Source organism: Cygnus atratus, chromosome 1 (assembly GCF_013377495.2).
Source record: "Cygnus atratus isolate AKBS03 ecotype Queensland, Australia chromosome 1, CAtr_DNAZoo_HiC_assembly, whole genome shotgun sequence".
Lineage (NCBI taxonomy): Eukaryota > Metazoa > Chordata > Aves > Anseriformes > Anatidae > Cygnus > Cygnus atratus.
In genome coordinates this window covers 53,347,260-53,365,827 of record NC_066362.1, presented here as the reverse complement: position 1 = coordinate 53,365,827, position 18,568 = coordinate 53,347,260, and the positions used below count along the sequence as shown (strand labels likewise).

General features: G+C 34.5%; 1 protein-coding gene across 3 annotated transcripts in view; it reads right to left on the bottom strand.

Moving 5' to 3' along the window:
* The window catches only part of PPFIA2 (PTPRF interacting protein alpha 2), a 335,557-nt gene that overhangs the window by 100,155 nt on the left and 216,834 nt on the right, over positions 1-18,568 (bottom strand). For all 3 annotated transcript variants that reach the window (XM_050715798.1, XM_050715803.1, XM_050715800.1), the window contains one exon: positions 11,871-11,945. In XM_050715798.1, the coding sequence (XP_050571755.1) occupies positions 11,871-11,945 (75 nt within the window). The remainder of the gene's footprint in view (positions 1-11,870; positions 11,946-18,568) is intronic.

The window sequence follows — 18,568 nt, the reverse complement described above, 5'->3', positions numbered from 1 at the left end:
TAAAAATGTTAATATTTTTTTCAGTGACATTCTTACTGATAGCCATTTTCTAATGCAAAGAAATTACATATATAGTTTTTTTTTTTTTCCCGTAACTATGGATCCATGCATTACGCAGCTAAAAGTATATAATCTACACCATCCAGCTGCAGTGTCAAGTGAGCTGGATCATTTCTCACAGATTGAACCAAATAAAATAAGCCCTGTACATGTACATGTACATGTACAATGCCTGAGTAATTCCACCTACACATTGATAATACCTATCGATATGAATAAAGATTATTAAATATTTTCTAATGCTGACATTCAAGACATCATTCAAGATCCAAAAGAATTGTATCTAATTTTCTCAATCAAAACTGAAATATTTTTTACATTTTTGATCCTAAGTAAAATTATTTCTATATTCACTTCTGTTTCAGACATACGATGGGAACTTGTTTGTACTCAGATAAAAAAAAAAAAGTTTTTAAAAATCTCATGATATGTGTACTTATTGAGATAAGCATTTACCAAGATACATCTATTCCTCCCAGCATACTGTCTCTTCCTATTTCTCTCACAAATATTTTAACGCTAAGCAATTTTATCAGTTAGCAGACCAGCATAAAAATTTAAATAATTTTCTCGGTCTTGTCCATCAAATATAGATTCTGTTTGTCAGACTTGTGGACCTTGCTCTGTCTAATGACAAATGAGAGCCAATATAGACCTTTGAGTGGAAAATTACCCTTAATTCATGTTATTGCTGACACAGCTCACAGACATTAGCTTTTACCAACTTGCTAGTTAACTGTGTTATGAATCTGGAGAATACTCAAGTGCACTGTTGGGCTGAGGTGATCTAATATGAAAATGAAAATGATATATATTCTGGTTCATGTTAATTAGAATATTGATTAATAAATATAAATGTATTGAATCTTAAAGTTGATTTTATTTATTGACTTGAGTCATTAACTAAAATCTTTTATTCAAATGTAGCATGTAAGGCCAATTTATGCATTAAAATTTTGATTATGGAGAGTAATAGGCATAAAACATAATACTGTGATCTCGTTACACTATTTAATACCTGTTTTGAGAATTAGTGGATGTAGATGTTCTTAACAAATCAAGTAATGTTTAACAAATAAACACAAAATTGCTTAATCGTTACAAAAAAGCACATTAACTAAATAACAAAATAATATATTGTTCCAGCAGATCAAAGCAAAATGGGTACATGTTTTGTATTTTCATCAAGATGAATGCACAAGAAGATTGTTAAGGATAAAGAATCAACAAGACTGATTCTTGCAGTGATATTATCTTGATCCCCTTGAACATCTCATTTGACAATGTCAAATGACCCTGAAGCTGATGCAGATGAAAAGATAATCAGCTGTGTTCTTAAACCTGAATTTATACATCTAGTGCATGGTAAAACGGCATATATTTCAAAGCCTATGAATCCCAAAATAACAGATCAAACAGAAGTGATGTATTCTTTTTGATGTTTTATGAAAAGGCAGTGTGCATACTCTGAGCAAATTAAACATTAGGCACTAAAATTTTCAATGATATTCTTTGTAAAAGCAATAGCAAGCCCTATAATGCAAATCAGCTAAGCGTAACTTTAAATATATGCTATGTTCTTTACTTTAACAAGTTAGTGTGTTTGAAGTAAGGCATTTGCTAACATAACCTTATGATACTAAGGTCTGTAAGAGTTGTATGCCATTGATTTGTAAGCTACCTAAACAGGCTACCAAATACATGATTTTGAATTCAATCTGAAATTATCCCAGTGTCAAATCTCATGCTGACTGTGAACAATCTCTAAGCAAAACATATACAAATAACCTTCCTGTTTAATAATCTCCTGGAGTTTCAGGTGTACAGGCAAACTATTGTGAAACATGGTCAGCCGCACCTCTGGTTCCTGCCATCCCTGCTTTCTTCCCTTAACTGTTTCTTTGGTTGTCTTGCCATGTCCCCTCTCTCCTTTTATTCTACTCTGGGTGAGGAATAGGTGGTAAATAAAAATCCATGGAACCTCTGCTAGAAACTTAGACTTCTCCTATTCTGTAATTATCTGGAATAAAATAGAGAAGATATAAGATCCATTTATAATTCTGAGACAAGTTCTTTAACTTTGTGTCATATATTGATCTATCTGCTGTTTTGCAGAAATGTCAGGTATACTCCACGATCCCTATTTACTGTTGAGTGTCATGCATTGTAGAGACCCTCAAAATAATGCCAATAACTGAACTTCACATGAAAATGGAAACTTTTCATACATGCTGATTAACTGCAGAATGGTTGTATTTTGTATCGAGCCCTGAACAGTATGTCCTATTGTCATTTAGACTTGGGCTGTCATGGAGAGCACTGTCATTCCCTCCCTGCCTGCAGTCCCAGTCCATTAAAAACAAACCAAACCAAACCAAAACAAACAAACAAAAAAAACAGGCATGTAGCTGGGTAAGGGCTTGTACTCACAAATTTAACTCCCCAGCATGGAGTTATGAGATGGTGAGCCTGCTAGGATTCATGCAGTGTACCAGGACAACAATTGCCTGGCATACGGTGCAACTGGCTAGACACTGCAACAGCCATCAGCTGCCAAAAATCAAGTTATGAAATTTAGTTGTGTTTATCTACCAATGCTTATGAAATGGATAATCATGCCCATGAAATCTATTGGATTGCACCGTACTTTCTCTTCCGTAGGAACAGTAAAACCCAATTAAAATAACCTCAGTGCTTTAAGGAGCATGAATATTCAGAAAGCACCAGATCAGCCTGACTCTTGAGATACTCTCAGAGCTCCTACGATGCTAAAAAGGAGTCCGTGATGATTGCCATGTGTATTGCACAGGTCACTGTGCTACCTTTGCTTTATAGGAATGCCCTCCATTCCACAGCGGTACAAGCAACTGGTGCTGCAAGACATAGTTAAACTACACATGCTGTGGAGCAGGAAGCATGCTTTATTATTGTATGTACAATGAAATGGAATACTGGTCCTTTATGGAGCTCTGTCGAGAATGTAGTAATGCAATAAAAATGAATAGTAAAAATGTGCAGTAAAAGCACTCAAATATAAATGTGAAGATGGAATATATCGCTCCTAAATTTACAAATAAATAAATAAAGAAATAAATCTGTAGCCCTCTTGTTTGAATTAAGTTTGAATAAAGTTTAGAACAAATTTTGTTATGCAAACAGGAAGAGTTTCACCCCAAATGCAAAAGTCTGAAAACTTAGGCAACAGGTATCATAAAAATGAGAATGTAACTTCTAAAAATAAATGTAGAACGAATACGTCTCACAGATTTCCTAGTTCCTTTTCTCAAATTATTTAGACCAAAGTGTTGAAAGAAAAAAAAAAGGATGTAAAAGAATCAAATTTCATCATGACTTGCTTTACAGTAATCAGTATTGAAGGTGACAGGAAAGATTGAAAGATTTTTAAGGACTTATATAATGAACTGTTATTTAAAAGTTTTTGATGCTCTTCTAATGTGAAGTAACAGGTAGGAAAACACTTCAAGGTCTAGAGGGGGAACTGCCTGATGAGTGAGGGCATATGGAAGAGTTCATGTAAGGACTGAAACAGTCCTTATCATGGAAAACTTTTTGGTCAGTGTGAGGTAGTAAAAGCAAAGCTGAGCCTCCCTCTGCTCCAGAGAAAGTGAGTAAGGAGAAACGGGAGATCCAGCAGGTGGACGTTGTAGCCAGAGCAACAAGGTAGGAAGAGGATCTCCACAAATTCTTGCAGGAAAAAATCCTGTTATTGTTCTACAATAATGAATTTAGTGCATGCATTTGTTTCCCAGAATATGCACAGTATCCAGACAATGGACCAAAAAGAAGATTACATTTTTCATTACAGTAGGGGTAGCTAACTTGTTTTCAGAATGAATTAGAACACCCTAGAAACACTTCTTAAAATACACAGATAAGGATATATATATATATATATATATATATATAGGATTAGGTTAGGTTTATGCTCATTTTGATGAAAAAGCTAACTTTCAAGGCGTTTGGAGAAAAGATTTGGAGGAAAATGGGATTTTTTGCTCTCCAGTCATCATTGATTCAGAGATAAAACCAAAGCACTAAACCATCAGTGTCTCTAATCAGGGGGGAACCAAGGTTTCATTAAGTCAAATATTTCTGTCAGATTAAAAAAGAAGATATGAAGAGATTTGCAAAATAGATTTCAAACATCTAGCTTTCAGCTCTTTTAATGTATATTTAAACAATTGCTTCACAGCTGCACAGCAGGTTTGAGGGAACAGCAAAGAAAGAGGAATTAGCAAATCACAGTTTTCCATAGCTTTTTGCCTTTTGTCATGTTCCGTTAAGCATTATCTTACAAAAAATTTATTATTTTCTTCAGAAAGTACAATTTACAGCTTATAACAATTTAAAAATAAAGTGTACATGCTTATTGATACTGACAGGAATCTCATAGCAGTAAAACGAGAGGTGCAACAGATCTCAAGCTGTTTTGTGGGTGATAGGAGTGAAACTGAACTCTATTTGGTGATTAACCTCTGACACTGGGATTCAGTCTAGTCACAGTTCTTTATACAACAAAACCTATTACAAAGTTTCATAGGTACATAAAATGAAGTATTAGCTGTGAACCAAGGTCTTTAAAACATCAACATTGCAGTGGAGATGCTTATAATTTCTGTTGAAGAATCTGACACCTTCATTAACAGCAATAACATCCTGAAGCAGACTAATCCATTCATATGTAAAGAGAACACTTCATGCTCTCTTTTCTGCTAATCAGTCTTTCCTACAAAGTTGTTTCTTCTGAAGAATACATAGAAGGCAGTCAAATTAGATGAAGAAATCCATGCATAATTTGAACACTGACATCAGTATTTTAGAATTTGCTACAGGTCGTTACACACTAAACAGAGGTGTAAGAGAATACAGCATTTCATGATCTTTGTTGAAAATGCCCTAAGACACTTGGACAGCTACACAATCCTGCTCTCCAAAATCATTCCAGCAAAGACTGCAGTTACTGAAGTTATATTTAACATATTTTGCTGGGTTGTCAACAGTAGGCAGTGGCCTACTCATAAATAGGTCTAAAATATGCACAAAATCATTATCTGCTGTCACTGTAGAAAATCTTTCCATTTTGTACTCAGAATTGTTTAGAAAACTTTTCTCAATAGAAAGTATTATTTATGTAATACTAAGAAGCAACTTTTGCAAGTGCAATAGTGATGTTTGTCTCAAACATGTCCATAGAAATTAATGCTCTTAAGTGACTGTCTGGAAAATGCATTGGAGTTTAGACCTATGCTGCTCAGACTTTAGTGAAAAATGCTTATGATGATGGAAATGCAAAGATCAGACTTGCTGCCCTCAATATCCACAAAGAATTTGGAGTTTTTTTCCTCTGATACCTTAGATTAGAATTAATTGAGGACATAAAGTAGAATACCTATAGCAACTTAACTGATTATTTCTTGTGCTTTTTTTTTTTTCACCTCCTAAAAAAATAAGGCAGTGAAGGATATAATTTTCAGCCTCTTCAGCTGCCATGCCACACATCCTAATTGTATAGAAATCTAAATTAATACTGTGGGACATGGAATATAAGAAGCAGCCAAAAATGCATTGTTTTGCTTAATCACTTTAAATTACATTTAAAATAAGGGCAACAATAACTTTTTGCAGTTAACGTTTAACTAGGCAGTTAAGGTTAAAGGTAAAATGAAAAGCAATTACATGTAGGACATAAAGATCACATTTCAAAACAAAATATTTTTATTATGTGCAACTTTGCAGGAAAGGTATAATTTGGCGCAGTAACACAGACATTTAAAAATAAGATTCAGACTAAATAGGTTTATTGAGAGTTAGACCTGTGTAAAGTTATAGCTTAAAAAAAAAAAAAAGAATAATATTAGCACGTAGGAGAGGGTTTACAAAGTAATAATTTTCACTTTTACTATTCTAAGAAAATGTGGTGAAATCTATATGAAGATTATTTCAGATTTTTCACCAGAAAACATACTTTAAGTCACCAAAAATAGACATAAACCATCTAGCCTAGTGGTTTTTTTTTTTTTTTTTCTCCCAGAAAAATAACTCACCGAATTTCACCCTATTTCATCCAGAGATTTTAAATCCATCAATTTCTGAATTTTGGATTGAGGAAATGTTGGGTATATTAGATAGACAAGAAATGCAAATCTTATTTTTCTCAGCAAAGTATTGTTTTAATAACATTTCTACTCCAAAAATCTCTTTGTATTCCCATACAAAGGCTAAGGCCACCAAGAAACTCCTGTACCACAAATTGCCTCAGGCTAATAGGAGCTGAAACTCTCTAAGAGCTAGGGATTTAAAAACATGCTTTCACATGTAGCTTTTGGTAAATAGAACACACCATAGTTAGCTGAATTTATATATATATATATATCACAAATACTAAAGAATATTTCAGTAGCATTAATGACAGAACAATAACATCTGCAGCATTCCTCAATGTCAGAGTCAAAACCATCCATAACTCTTGAATGCATCTGCATTTTGTACCTGTTTCTTGACTTGTACTACATAGCAAAAGCTAGGCAATTAACATGGTATTTGAAAGTTCTTTCATGAATAAGTGACTGTATTTTCTGGTGCTTCTGGTATAGAATATAAAGATTCATAAATCACAAATCACCCTTTCTCTTCAGTGATATAAATAATTTATGGATGCTTTCATGTATGCTATAGGAAAAAAACAAAACACAACAACATTAGGGTACCATGATGAATAAACTAATGCACTGTCAGTTAGGAAGAAACACCCTGCATAAATAAGAGAATGTATGCAGTTATAGTATCATGGGCCAAATCTCCTGCAGTCTCTCTGATAGCTCCCAGAGTTAAATTTATCCTCAAATTGTTGAGCAAAATTCTGTAGAAGCAAGAGGAAATTGTAACAATGAGGTTTTAAAAGGCAGCCTGAGTGTTTTAAATATAATCTATGTGTCAATTGACAGAAGCAGTATCATCTTTGGCATTTTCAACCAGCACTGGCTTTTTCAACAAATGCTGAAGAAAAGTGTATGGTGGAACAGTGATACAGAACCTCAAACCAGTAATTTCTCTAATTTCATATTCTACACAGTCCCAGTGTTTTCTCAGTTCCAAAAGTATATTCTTGAGATAATAAATGTAATTAATGCTGTATTTTCCATGGTACATTTTCTACTAATGAGGAAAAATGAAAAAAAAAAAACAAAAACCAAACCACCAGTATATTTAACAGAAACAAACAAGGGTTTTGGAAAGCCACTTATCACACAAATCTTAATAGCACAGAAAGATTATACAAGGGCTGTATAAATGTTTGAGAAGGGCAGGAGAAAATTTGTATGCAAAGTGTCGTACTTTAAAAACATGACTTAGTCCCACTATACTATAAACCATGTATAAAACTTAATTTTACATACAAGCTTTGGGAAAAAAGCTTTAAAGTTTATTTTTGGGGGAAACTGTTGAGAGTTCTGGGAAACAGTGAAATCTCTTAGTGGAAATCAAAACTGTTGTCATTTACAACTTTACATTGGAGCAGAAATGGATTTAAAACATCAGTGTGGGCCATGCTATCACCTGTCTATATTCCATCTACATTCTGTGCCCTTCAGAAGCCACTAGAGCTTGAGTTCCTGATGATATATAGGGCTAATAAAATATCTCAGAGTGTATGCACATGCTGTAGTTTAGCATACTTTTAAAAAAGACTCATGCTCATAACACTAATTAGAGGATCTCAAAAACTTCGGAACAAAAGTGGTTATCTTGTCAGTAATTTAAATACTGAAGTTAATTTCCATGAAGATCATAAATGACAAAACCATGAAGGAAAAATCACATCCCACATCCCTTGCAAATGAGATTCATTCTTCTCAAATTAGTGTGTAAAGAGGAACATGGTTCACAGAACCTTGTTGGAATTTGCAAATGTTTGTACGCTCACTAAGAAACATCGCATCTGCCTTCAAAATGTTCATAAACAGACACTATTGTTCTATTGAGCTTTGGTATTGGCTGTACCACTTGCAGCTTGTATAATTGCTAGCTGAAAATTATAACCTTCAGCCACAACTATTTGGAGAGACCATGGGTTATGGGGAACCGGATAAAATACTGCATCATTTTGAAAGCATCTGAGGGGTAAGCAAATGTAACTCTGTTTTACAGTAATTTTAACTAAAAGTAGTTGGTAAATCCTTCTGAAAATTGTTAACAATATCTGCTATTCATGTTAGCTACAACAGACACAATGAATAGGACAACATCTTCCAGTTGTGAACAGATAATGGCTTCTAATGTAAGGATAAAAGAAATAAAAATGATAATTTATTGTATATCACATGATAATTGCTGAAAAAAAAAACAAATATTGTAAGTACAATGGAATCAATTACTGTAGAGTTATCTTACCACAGTCTGCCTGAAAACTCTCCAACAACGACCCAGATTGCCTTTATATTTAAAGGCCCTTCTACACTCACAAATTAATTGCAGCAAGATAAAATATATAGTCAAATAACTTTTTTTTTTCCTCCCAGTAAAACATATATTTAAATTATTTTAAATCTAGTGTTTAAGGATAATAGAGGTCCGTTTTATATCTCTCCCATATTTAAACTCCACTGCCTGATTTCAGTGAGCTTCCACTGTTTGTCTAAGACACACAAATTTAGCTGCCTATGCCTTAAGTGTCTGCATCTGAGCTTGTTATGAGTTAGTTGCCTAACACAGACACTCAGTTTCATCGTAGTGGAGAGGGATTTTCCTTCCCCACCTCTGGGTCCAAACAGGTGCAGCTCTCCTGCCCATTTTGTGTCGCATCTGGCAGCCCTGGCAGATAGTTTATCTGGCAGACCAGATTTCCTAGAGCAACACAGACTACGGTCAAATTTTTGACATCCAGTTCATGTGTAGATACCCAAGTTAAAGAGTCCTAATTCTGAGCTGATTCCTGTGCTCTGTAACATACTGAATAGTTTACATGTAAATACATTTTAAAGAGATTACGATGTACAGCTTAAGTATCCTGTACACCATCTTGATACAATTTAAAACCGAGATTTCATATACAGTAAGATAGTTAAAGTAACTGAATTGTGTAACTTCCTCTGCAACAAACATAAGGGTTCCCTTGATGACTTGATGAAATCCTTATACTTTAATTTGTAGAGAGAATTTACTATTTACAATATCACAAATTGCTAACATTTTAAAAATATTACATGCAATCAAAATAATTTCTGTATAGCATTTATTTGAAAAGAAGATACACTTATATGCACTTTTTAATAGAAACTATTGCCTTCACAGAATCAAACCAGCAATGAACTGTTTGGTGTACATTCTTGCTTTTGAAAAGTTCAACCAAACCAACAACAGTGACTTATGCCATATCAATAGTAAGTATTGGAACTGTAGACCAAGGTCCTTCTCTATTACCATTACGTGATCACATATAAACGTTACCTTCACAGGCTAAGTTCACCCAATGGGTCCAACTGTCCATCTCAATTGCCCCTGCAATTTCAAGTCACTGAGTTTAACAATTCCCTTTCAATATGAAGTGTTTTTTAAGACGGTGTTGGGAACTACAGCTGAAATCAGCTTTGCCAGGGTTCCAGATGTTTTCACACCCTTTGGTATGCATATAATAAGCTAAAAAGACTGTTAAATGAGAGATTACTATCTGCAGATGAAAAGCTACAGTCTCTCCCTCTGTCCCCCTCCTGCCACTTTTTATATAAGGCTATTTCCAATACAAGTACTCATCTTATATTGACATGTATATGAAACGTCTGCTGCTTCTCATCATTGCCATGCATCAGAGCCACAGTCACAAGCTAGGCATTTCAGAGAAAGGCGCTACCTTACCAGATAGATTTCTACTATTTTTTATCCCTGAATCTGATTTTCATTGTATACTTAATCATATCCTTATCTAATCAGGGGGCAAACTTACTGTCATCATTTTATGTTTGGGTATACTTCTGAATATGTAGTACACTCTTAGTATGAGAAAATGGATGTGAAAGTAAATACATATTCTCATGGGAGAACAGACACTGAATGACAGGAATATGGAAATTACTGAAAAGCATATGTTCAATTCCCTTGGAAACTTGGCCCATTTATTTTCATATATAGTATGATAAATTTTTAAAGCCCTTTATTGTCTGTGCATTCACTGTGGAAGCTAGTATAAAAACAGACTTACATATTGTGATTGTCTAATTAATTTTGGCTCATTTAAATAACTAATTTTTTGAAGTGGAAACGGGGATACCAGTATTCTGATTGTGGCATGTCATGCTTTGCTGATTAAATGTCCATCTAAATGCTTTTAGTATCATGCAGACACAAAGACTTTATATTATTTCTATGGATTTGGGGAAAGAAAGGCTATGAAAATACTATTTCAAATTCATTTCATTGTACATGTTTAACTAATTTTCTTTCAATCTCCAAATAATAAGGCAATGCTCTAAAGACCTGGTCCTATGCCCAGTGAAGTGAACTTGGATTTACTTGGGTCATGAATGGAAGGGATCCGAGGAATGGGATGCATCTCAATTGGCTTGACTGTCCAAAAGGACTGTTTCCTATTTAACAAGCGCTAGTACAAATAACACATTAGTTGAGTATATGTAAGTCATATGAACCCAAGTATTCTGAACTTTCTGAAATGGAACAGCAAAAGAGGGATTTTATTTTACAGATAAAGTAACTGCACTTTATCTGTTCAAAGAAAAGGGGTGATTCATAATATCTGGTTCACAGCTTATAAAAAAGAAACTAATAAATTGCAGATCCTGTTTTTTAGAAGTTACTTTAGGAAAGGAACTTTTCCTAGCTTAATATAGGGGAGGAAAAAAAAAAAAAAAAAAAACTATTTGAGTACTATCTATTTTATGTTATCATACATTATTCTGAATTGAATGGTATTCCATTTTCCTTGAATAATTTGGTAGTAGTTTAACTTTGCCTGCAGTTGTTCTCAGTTTCTGTCTTAAGGCTGAGTAGCTTTCATCCAATTCTCTTGCTTGTCTAACTTACATTAAACAGTGTGAAAGGCACCTGTCAGGTGGAGATTCAGAATGTGATGGGGATAGCAAAGTGACTAGCCAACTCCATTATTTATATTGTCAGGCCTCAGCATTGTCTCCTTAGGTTTTAAAATTCCTTTCTATGTATGTGTGCTCTTGCATGTATAATACAATTAGGTGTTGTTGTTCACCCTTCCGAACAAAAGATTATGGTAACAGTCTGCAAGTTAATTTACAGGTGAAAAATCTCTTGTCCAAATTCACAGAAGTAATACGGCACCACAGTTCACCATGAAATACTGCACTTAAAAGGGTAGACAAACCTAAATTTTGACATCAACCATAACGTCTTTTCCCCCACTTAGTTTTAAAATGTCAATGTTAATATATATATGTTTTACTTAATTTTATAGTATAATAGAAATTCAAGTTATTACATTTCTTATAGTATCTGACAGATTAGTTGTTTCACTCTTTTTTCATGTTTAATAAAAAATTTCAGGGCCTGTCACTAGTTCCTGAGTTGCGGTTTGCTCACAACAGAAGCACAGAATAAATTAGGGAACAAAAGGTTGTATTAATCTGAAAAGCACCTTAAACAAGCCTTGCTGAGCAGTTTATTCAGAATGTAATTTATCTTTTTTTTTTTTTAATTTTATTTTTATTTTTTTTTCCCTGAGAGGCTTAAGAAAAGTGACTGGGAACACACAGGACAGAATATTACAGAAATTGAACCTCAAAAGGGGAGAAAGTGTTTTATGTTACCTCCTGGTTAGCAGCAGCTAGTTCTTCTTCCAGTGCAGAGACTCTTTCTAAAGAAACCCTCAGTCGCTCCCTTACCTAGAAGAAAAATCAAAATATGTGCAGTAACGTAATCTCTATCAGTCTTTAAAGTTAATATAACCTGCCATATGCACTACAGTATGCCCTGCCAGTCTGTAGGTATGTGTGTTGCATCCTTTCATAATACATACTCCGTAGTAAATGTTGAAACCTAACTATAGAAAGACTAACCCACAAAACTAGGTGTCAAACTTTAAATACTGTACTGCTGTTCCACAGTTTGCCTATAATCTGATGGAATATACATCAATTGCAAATATTCTAAGACCACATTATGCATAAAAATAAAATGTTATTCACAAGCATCTTTTACAAAGGGTAAGGAAAAAAACATTGGCAAATGTGTTAAGTCCACTCCACGGTAGCTAATCTACTCATATTAATTGAATGCAATGAATTCATTGAAAAAATAACTTGCAGCATTGCCTTCAGGTACACACATTAAAGATTTTTCATATCATCTTGCAGTTTGTTTGGGTTTTACAAAAAATCGTAAACAAGTTATGCTCTCAAAAGCAGAAGTGTGTGCTGTGCTTCTACAAACTTCAGAGATGTTCCTGTTATGTCTATGATTTACACCATTAATAATAACTAACAGCAGCAACAACAATAATAATTCAATACCTCTGAAGACATTACTGTTGTTTGAGCACCCTGGTTCAGCATCAGCTCATGTAACTACGGGTAACGTAAGCTAGCGGTGTGGGCACCAGGCTCCCAATATGATCAAAAGGCAGAGCTGACCTAAAGTGAGCTTCAGTGCTGTATGTTGGTGACTTTCCCTCTTCTGACTGGGATCTTATGGCAACTCTTCTCCTAACTTACACGACTTCATTAAGCACCTCACCTTAAATGACTTGCCAAAATTCAGCATGTATTCAGCATATATTTCAACTCCCATTCCCACTGCACTGTGTTAATTCCAGTTTATGATCTAAGGACATTTAAGGCTGTTAGTGGTGTTTGTAGAGAAAGCTAATATATTCTATTAGATCAGTAGATTCGGCTGCAAAACAAAGCAAAGCAAAAATTAATCATTCAGCTACAATGAAACATTGTACATTTTCACGTATGTACAATTGTTTCCAGACTCTTGACAAATATGGGAGACCCCCGAAAAGGATGTTTATGCCCCAAAGCTTTCATAATTTTTCCAGTGATAACTCCTGGTCTAAGAAATGCCATTTCTTTTCTTTGCATACTTTATTTTCCTTTACTACTGATAGTGAAAGCCAAATATTGCTAGAAGACTCACTAAATCGCAAGAATGGTTTACATTTCAGTAGATGAAAATTACTTGTTAGCAAACCTACAACATAGAATGTACAGTATTTTTGTTCTACCTCAATTTTAAAACTGTTAAAATCTCAAGATCAAAGACATATTCAGGAAACAAACACTAAAAAATAAAACTATTTAGCCTTTCTGACAAATACAAAAATAATTGCTTATGCAGTACTTTGAGGTTTTGGTCTTCCTTACATACTTCAACTTTATTTATGTAAAATTATGTAGTCAAATAAATTATTTGAATATTCTCAGGTAACTATAGTTTTACTTTATACTAAACTATGTTGTTAGTTTTAAGACAGCAGAAAGCATGAGTGACAGGTGCTCAAAGAAACAAAAGAAAAGTGAGCTGAAGAGGCTTAAGATATAAGAAATATTAAGATGCCCCCAATATTAAAAAGAACTCTTTTCCTTTAGCCAATAACTCTTTTCCTATAAGCCAAAAAAAAAAAAAGTCTGTTAATGATCCCAGAGATACATGTTGTAGCTTAAACGGGCATTTCATGTAGGGTTTGAATGTATAATCAACAGCTGAGCTGCAGTAACTGACTGTGCCTGTTCAACTAACCAAATGAAGTTTAAGTCACCCTGAAGTGGCAGTTCAGGATGCCTTTCATCTGTGAGGCAGATGAATTTCTTCATAATTTCCATGCAATTATGTCTTTCATAAAAATACTTCACACCAAAAACATAATGCATTCTGACTATAGTTGAAAATCTGTTATTGTTTAAATAGTTGAAAAAGTTCTTACTTCATCTGACTTTTTTTTTTTTTTTTTTTTAATTTTTAAATCATATCTCTGCTCAAAACCCAGCATTATTTCTACAGTTCTCATACCTTCCAAGGGCAGCTTGACGACCTGTTTCCCTATCCAGATGGACAAAAGTCCAAGGCAACATGAGTCCACCACCTGGAACTAACATAGAATCAGAGAATGGCTTGGGTTGGAAGGGACCTTTACAAACCACATAGTTCCAACCCCCCTGCCAAGGGCAAGGACACCTCCCACTGGACCAGGTTGCTCAAAGACTCATCTAACCTGGTCTTGAACACTTCCAGGGATGGGGCACCCACAGCTTCTCTGGGCAAACTGTTCCAGTGCCTCACCACCCACACAGTAAAGAATTTCTTTTGTATATCTAATGTTAAGCCCTTTTAAGCTCTTTTAGCTTAAAACCATTACCCCTTGTCCTATCAGTACAGTCAATGACAAAGAGTCCTTCCCCATCTTTTCTTTACTGGAAGGCTGCTATAAGGTCTTCCTGGAGCCTTCTCTTTTGTTGCACCATGGGAGGTTTGTTGCACCAGGGGAGGTTTAGGTTGGATATTAGGAAATATTTTTTCACTGGAAGGGTTGTGAGGCATTAGACCAGGCAGCCAGGAAAGCAGTTGAGTCACTATCCCTGGAGGTATTCAAAAGACCTGTAGATGTGGCACTTAGGGATATGGTTTAGTGATAGACTTGGCAGTGCTAGGTTAATGGTTAGACTTGATGATCTTAGAGGTCTTTTCCAACCTAAGTGATTCTACGATGCTATGATTCTCTAGGCTCCGCAACCCCATCTCTCTCAGCTTGTCTTCACAGAAGAGGTGCTCCAGCCCTCTGATGATCTTCGTGGACCTCTTTCCTCTCTCTCTTTTCCTCCCGTGCTCCCTATCTTCCCAGAGTTTCCTCCGATTCCTCTGCAGATCCTAAAATCTCTTTCTGTATCCTTCTTCACTTCCCAGCACCATTTCTGTCTTTCACTAGCTCTACACAAATAAAGTCCATGTCCTACCAGTGAGGGGTGTAGTCCTGTCTCACAAAGTCTGATTTGAACCTCTTTGAAAACAGTGGGAGCTGCAGAATATAATTTCTTAATGGAAATCTCAGCCCACATGTAAAAAATGCATAGAGAAATGAGTCTTCTTTCTGGCTTCAGTCCTCTTGGCTGTAAGTTCTGCTGAGGGACAAGATGATTGAGGAAAATTTCACAAGATGGTAATTGCTACTAGCTGAAATTAAATGCAATGAGTTGGCAATTTTACTTTAATTTTTCTTAGTTTCCTGAAACCTGCATATATTCAAGCCCAAGTGAGTTGATTTATAAATTCTCATTTATAAATGAGAATGCATGCTTTTAAAAGTCTAACACTTGCATTCTTTTAGAGTATTGTTAGAATTTGCAAACCAACAAGGCCACATCACTGAGGAGGTCAGAATGCCATAGTGAGCTGGAATCACAAAAAAAACTTTTAATACTGTGGCTCTGTACAACTGAATCATAGTGGGTTTTATAGACATTTTACAGCCTGAAAAACAACTCTACGTGGAAATAATAGGCAGCTGTTTTAAAGACAAAATAGGAGACACATTTTTTACATAACAATTCAGAAAAAATAGGTAGAGAATTAATGTCATTATTTTGAATATCAAGCTATTATATTCAAATCCAAGCTTTGCTTTCTTGTCCTTTTGTCAGTAACATGGAACAGTATCAGCGTGAAACAAAGCCACAGATGGAAATTGCCTTGTCTTGTACTGCCTTGCCTTCCTTTCCCTTCGTATTCCTCCTTTGCATGTACACAGTTAATGTGCTGTCTTTTTTATAATGACCTAACCAAAATTGTAGTCTGATGGATCTTATTTTTGATCTGAATATAAGATTTTATAAAGGATCTGAAAGCAAATCTGTCTTGGCACAGAAGTCTTCTTTTTTCTTTTCATCTGAGCAATGAACAACTAATTTAGACTCACATTTGCCATGGTGACATTGGAAATGTTGCAACTAATTCTTTGTGTTCAACCACATACTTAGCAGTTATTAAAGCTGAGGAAATCTTCCATTATGCCAGTGAAAAAGAAAAAAAAAAAAGAAAGAAAGAAAGGGAAAAAAAAGCTGTATCAGTGTTCTGATTTGAAGGAGAAATCTGCTCTACTTTACTGCCCAGAAATTGTTACTTTATTTCTTAATTCAAATTTACTTCTCAGTCTTCAACTGATTTCAAAACACAATTGGGGAAGAACACAAAAGCTGAATAAAGATTTCACGTTTGGTCATTCACATTCCAGAAAAGAGCACAGGTTACAAAGGCCATACTAATGTATTCAATACACATATATTGTGAAAAAAACTTTGAGAAATATTTACCAGTTTGTAATTGTGTTAAAGTTTTCTTGAACTTTTAAAGTTCATATTTAATAAACTTTGAACCTAAATAAGGGACAACAGCAAAAGTCTCTGAAAGCCATATAAGTATGTATTGCACTGATTTTTGTATTGGATTCTCTCTTCAAATTTATGTTAAAGCAAACAAACAGAACCAACTCAATTTGTCATAGATGCAATCAAATCTGTTTTTCTGGATCACTTGCTTCTGAGAGACAAAGGAGCGGGAACAACTGCAAAGTATGTTTATCTGATACACTTTTTTTAGATGAATTAATAGAATTTGAAATTGTTTTCTCTGTTCTGTGGCTTAGAGACAGTAATCGAGTAAATGTCGTTCATATAAGTAAGCATTATCTTACTGTGATCGAGTTTATGACTTCAAAAATATTGTACTACCTAAATTTCATACAAAATGTATTTCTATTTTCTTAGGCACTAGATAAGGTTTTACTAAACAAGACTTCACAACAGATGTCATCTGATCTATTGGAACACAGTACAATATGCACTCTTAAAGGCCAGATTCCCATTATGGTGCCACAGATACAGAAGAAAAGGCTTGCTCTCTCTTTGTTACTGGGTGAATCCAATGTGGGCTCAGATGACTGGGTACTCCACTGGCTTTTAAATGCAGCCATGTTATCTTGAAATGTAAGATAGTCAAGGTTATGTTAGCATCGCTGTCGGTGCAAAATATCACCCATCTTTCTGTCTCCTAGCAACTGCTTCCCACTTTTTTCCTAGCTGTCAAATTCTTTCTTCTTTCTCTCCAGATCTGCAGCCCACAAAGAGCTTTTAAAAACACTTGCACATGCTAGAATTGAATCACTTTTGTTCATGAACACTCTAGTGAATAAAAGCTCTCTTAGCTACTTGCTAATGAATAAAAAGATAGTGGTAATGTTGACGTGAATAGGTTGTTTTTGTTTTCAGCAATAGACAGGTATACTTTTCTGCCATGAATTAATCTTAAGAGAACTAGTGTTTTTTGAATCTTAGCTAAGACAGTAAGACCTGGTAGTTTCTTTTCTCTGTGAAGATCAATTGGACATTTTGTCTTAACAAATCAAATAAAAATGAACTTGGAGAAGAAGTTGCTTATGTTTCTTCTCTCCAAATGTACATTTTAAAAGTTGAACCAAAACTCTAAATCAAAATAGAAAAAAAAATGCAGAAAAAAAAAGTTCAGACAGATATTAGGAGGGAACTAAGCTACATAACAGTATGAATAAATAACATTTTTTTTCTAGTTTTTGTTCTTCCTGAACTACATATAAGGAATATGTACTTCCTGACCTACTCAAGTACAATGACTAGTCTAATCATGAAGTTAATCTAAGCTTGTATTTTCTATTCCATACTAACGATGTCTAGCAATCCTCTTCTTCATTTGCTGCATTATAAACTGTTTCATATATGCATGTATACCCCATGATATTCCATAGTTTTGTTTTACATTATTTATATATTTTTTGTTGCATGAAACAAAGAAAGTTATCAGCTACTTAACAGCAGTAAGAGAAGCCTTTGAGACCTGAAGCATTTAAGCAGGTCAAGGGTGATTAACTGAATTGGTATATCTGTACAGATCATCTTCCCTATGAATACAGCTGTAAATTTCAAGTGACTTATTCAGTGGCAAAGCCTATTAAAAATGTGATGTTAGAATTTCACACTGATCCCTGTCCTAACCAGTCCTAACCTCTGTTTAAAACTTATCCTTTTTATTTTTTTTTTATCAATACCCATTGTTTGCAGCATATAAACTAACTTTATACTTTGGAAAAAAAAATAAAAAAATCACTGAACGTAATGTTACTGAAAAAAAAAAAAGTCTAGATTCCTTTGGAATGAAAAATTATTAATCATTAAATAGACCAGCTACGCTGTGACCCTTTCCATGTCTTTTTGCTTATTGAGGATGTGTGACAACTCTAAATATGAAGAAAATCTAGAATTGGTAGCAAAACTGCCTGTGTGAATTTTCAGTTTTCTAAGAAATTTAGTATAATTAGACATATAAAGATGCTTGAAAATATGTATAGTTTCTGTCAAATTAAATTCCCATAGAGAAATACATTTAGCGCAGTACCAATTTCATTTGCTGTGACAATTCACTTGGCCAAGAAGACACGATGAATTTTTTGAGATGCATATAACACAGCAAATAGACTGTA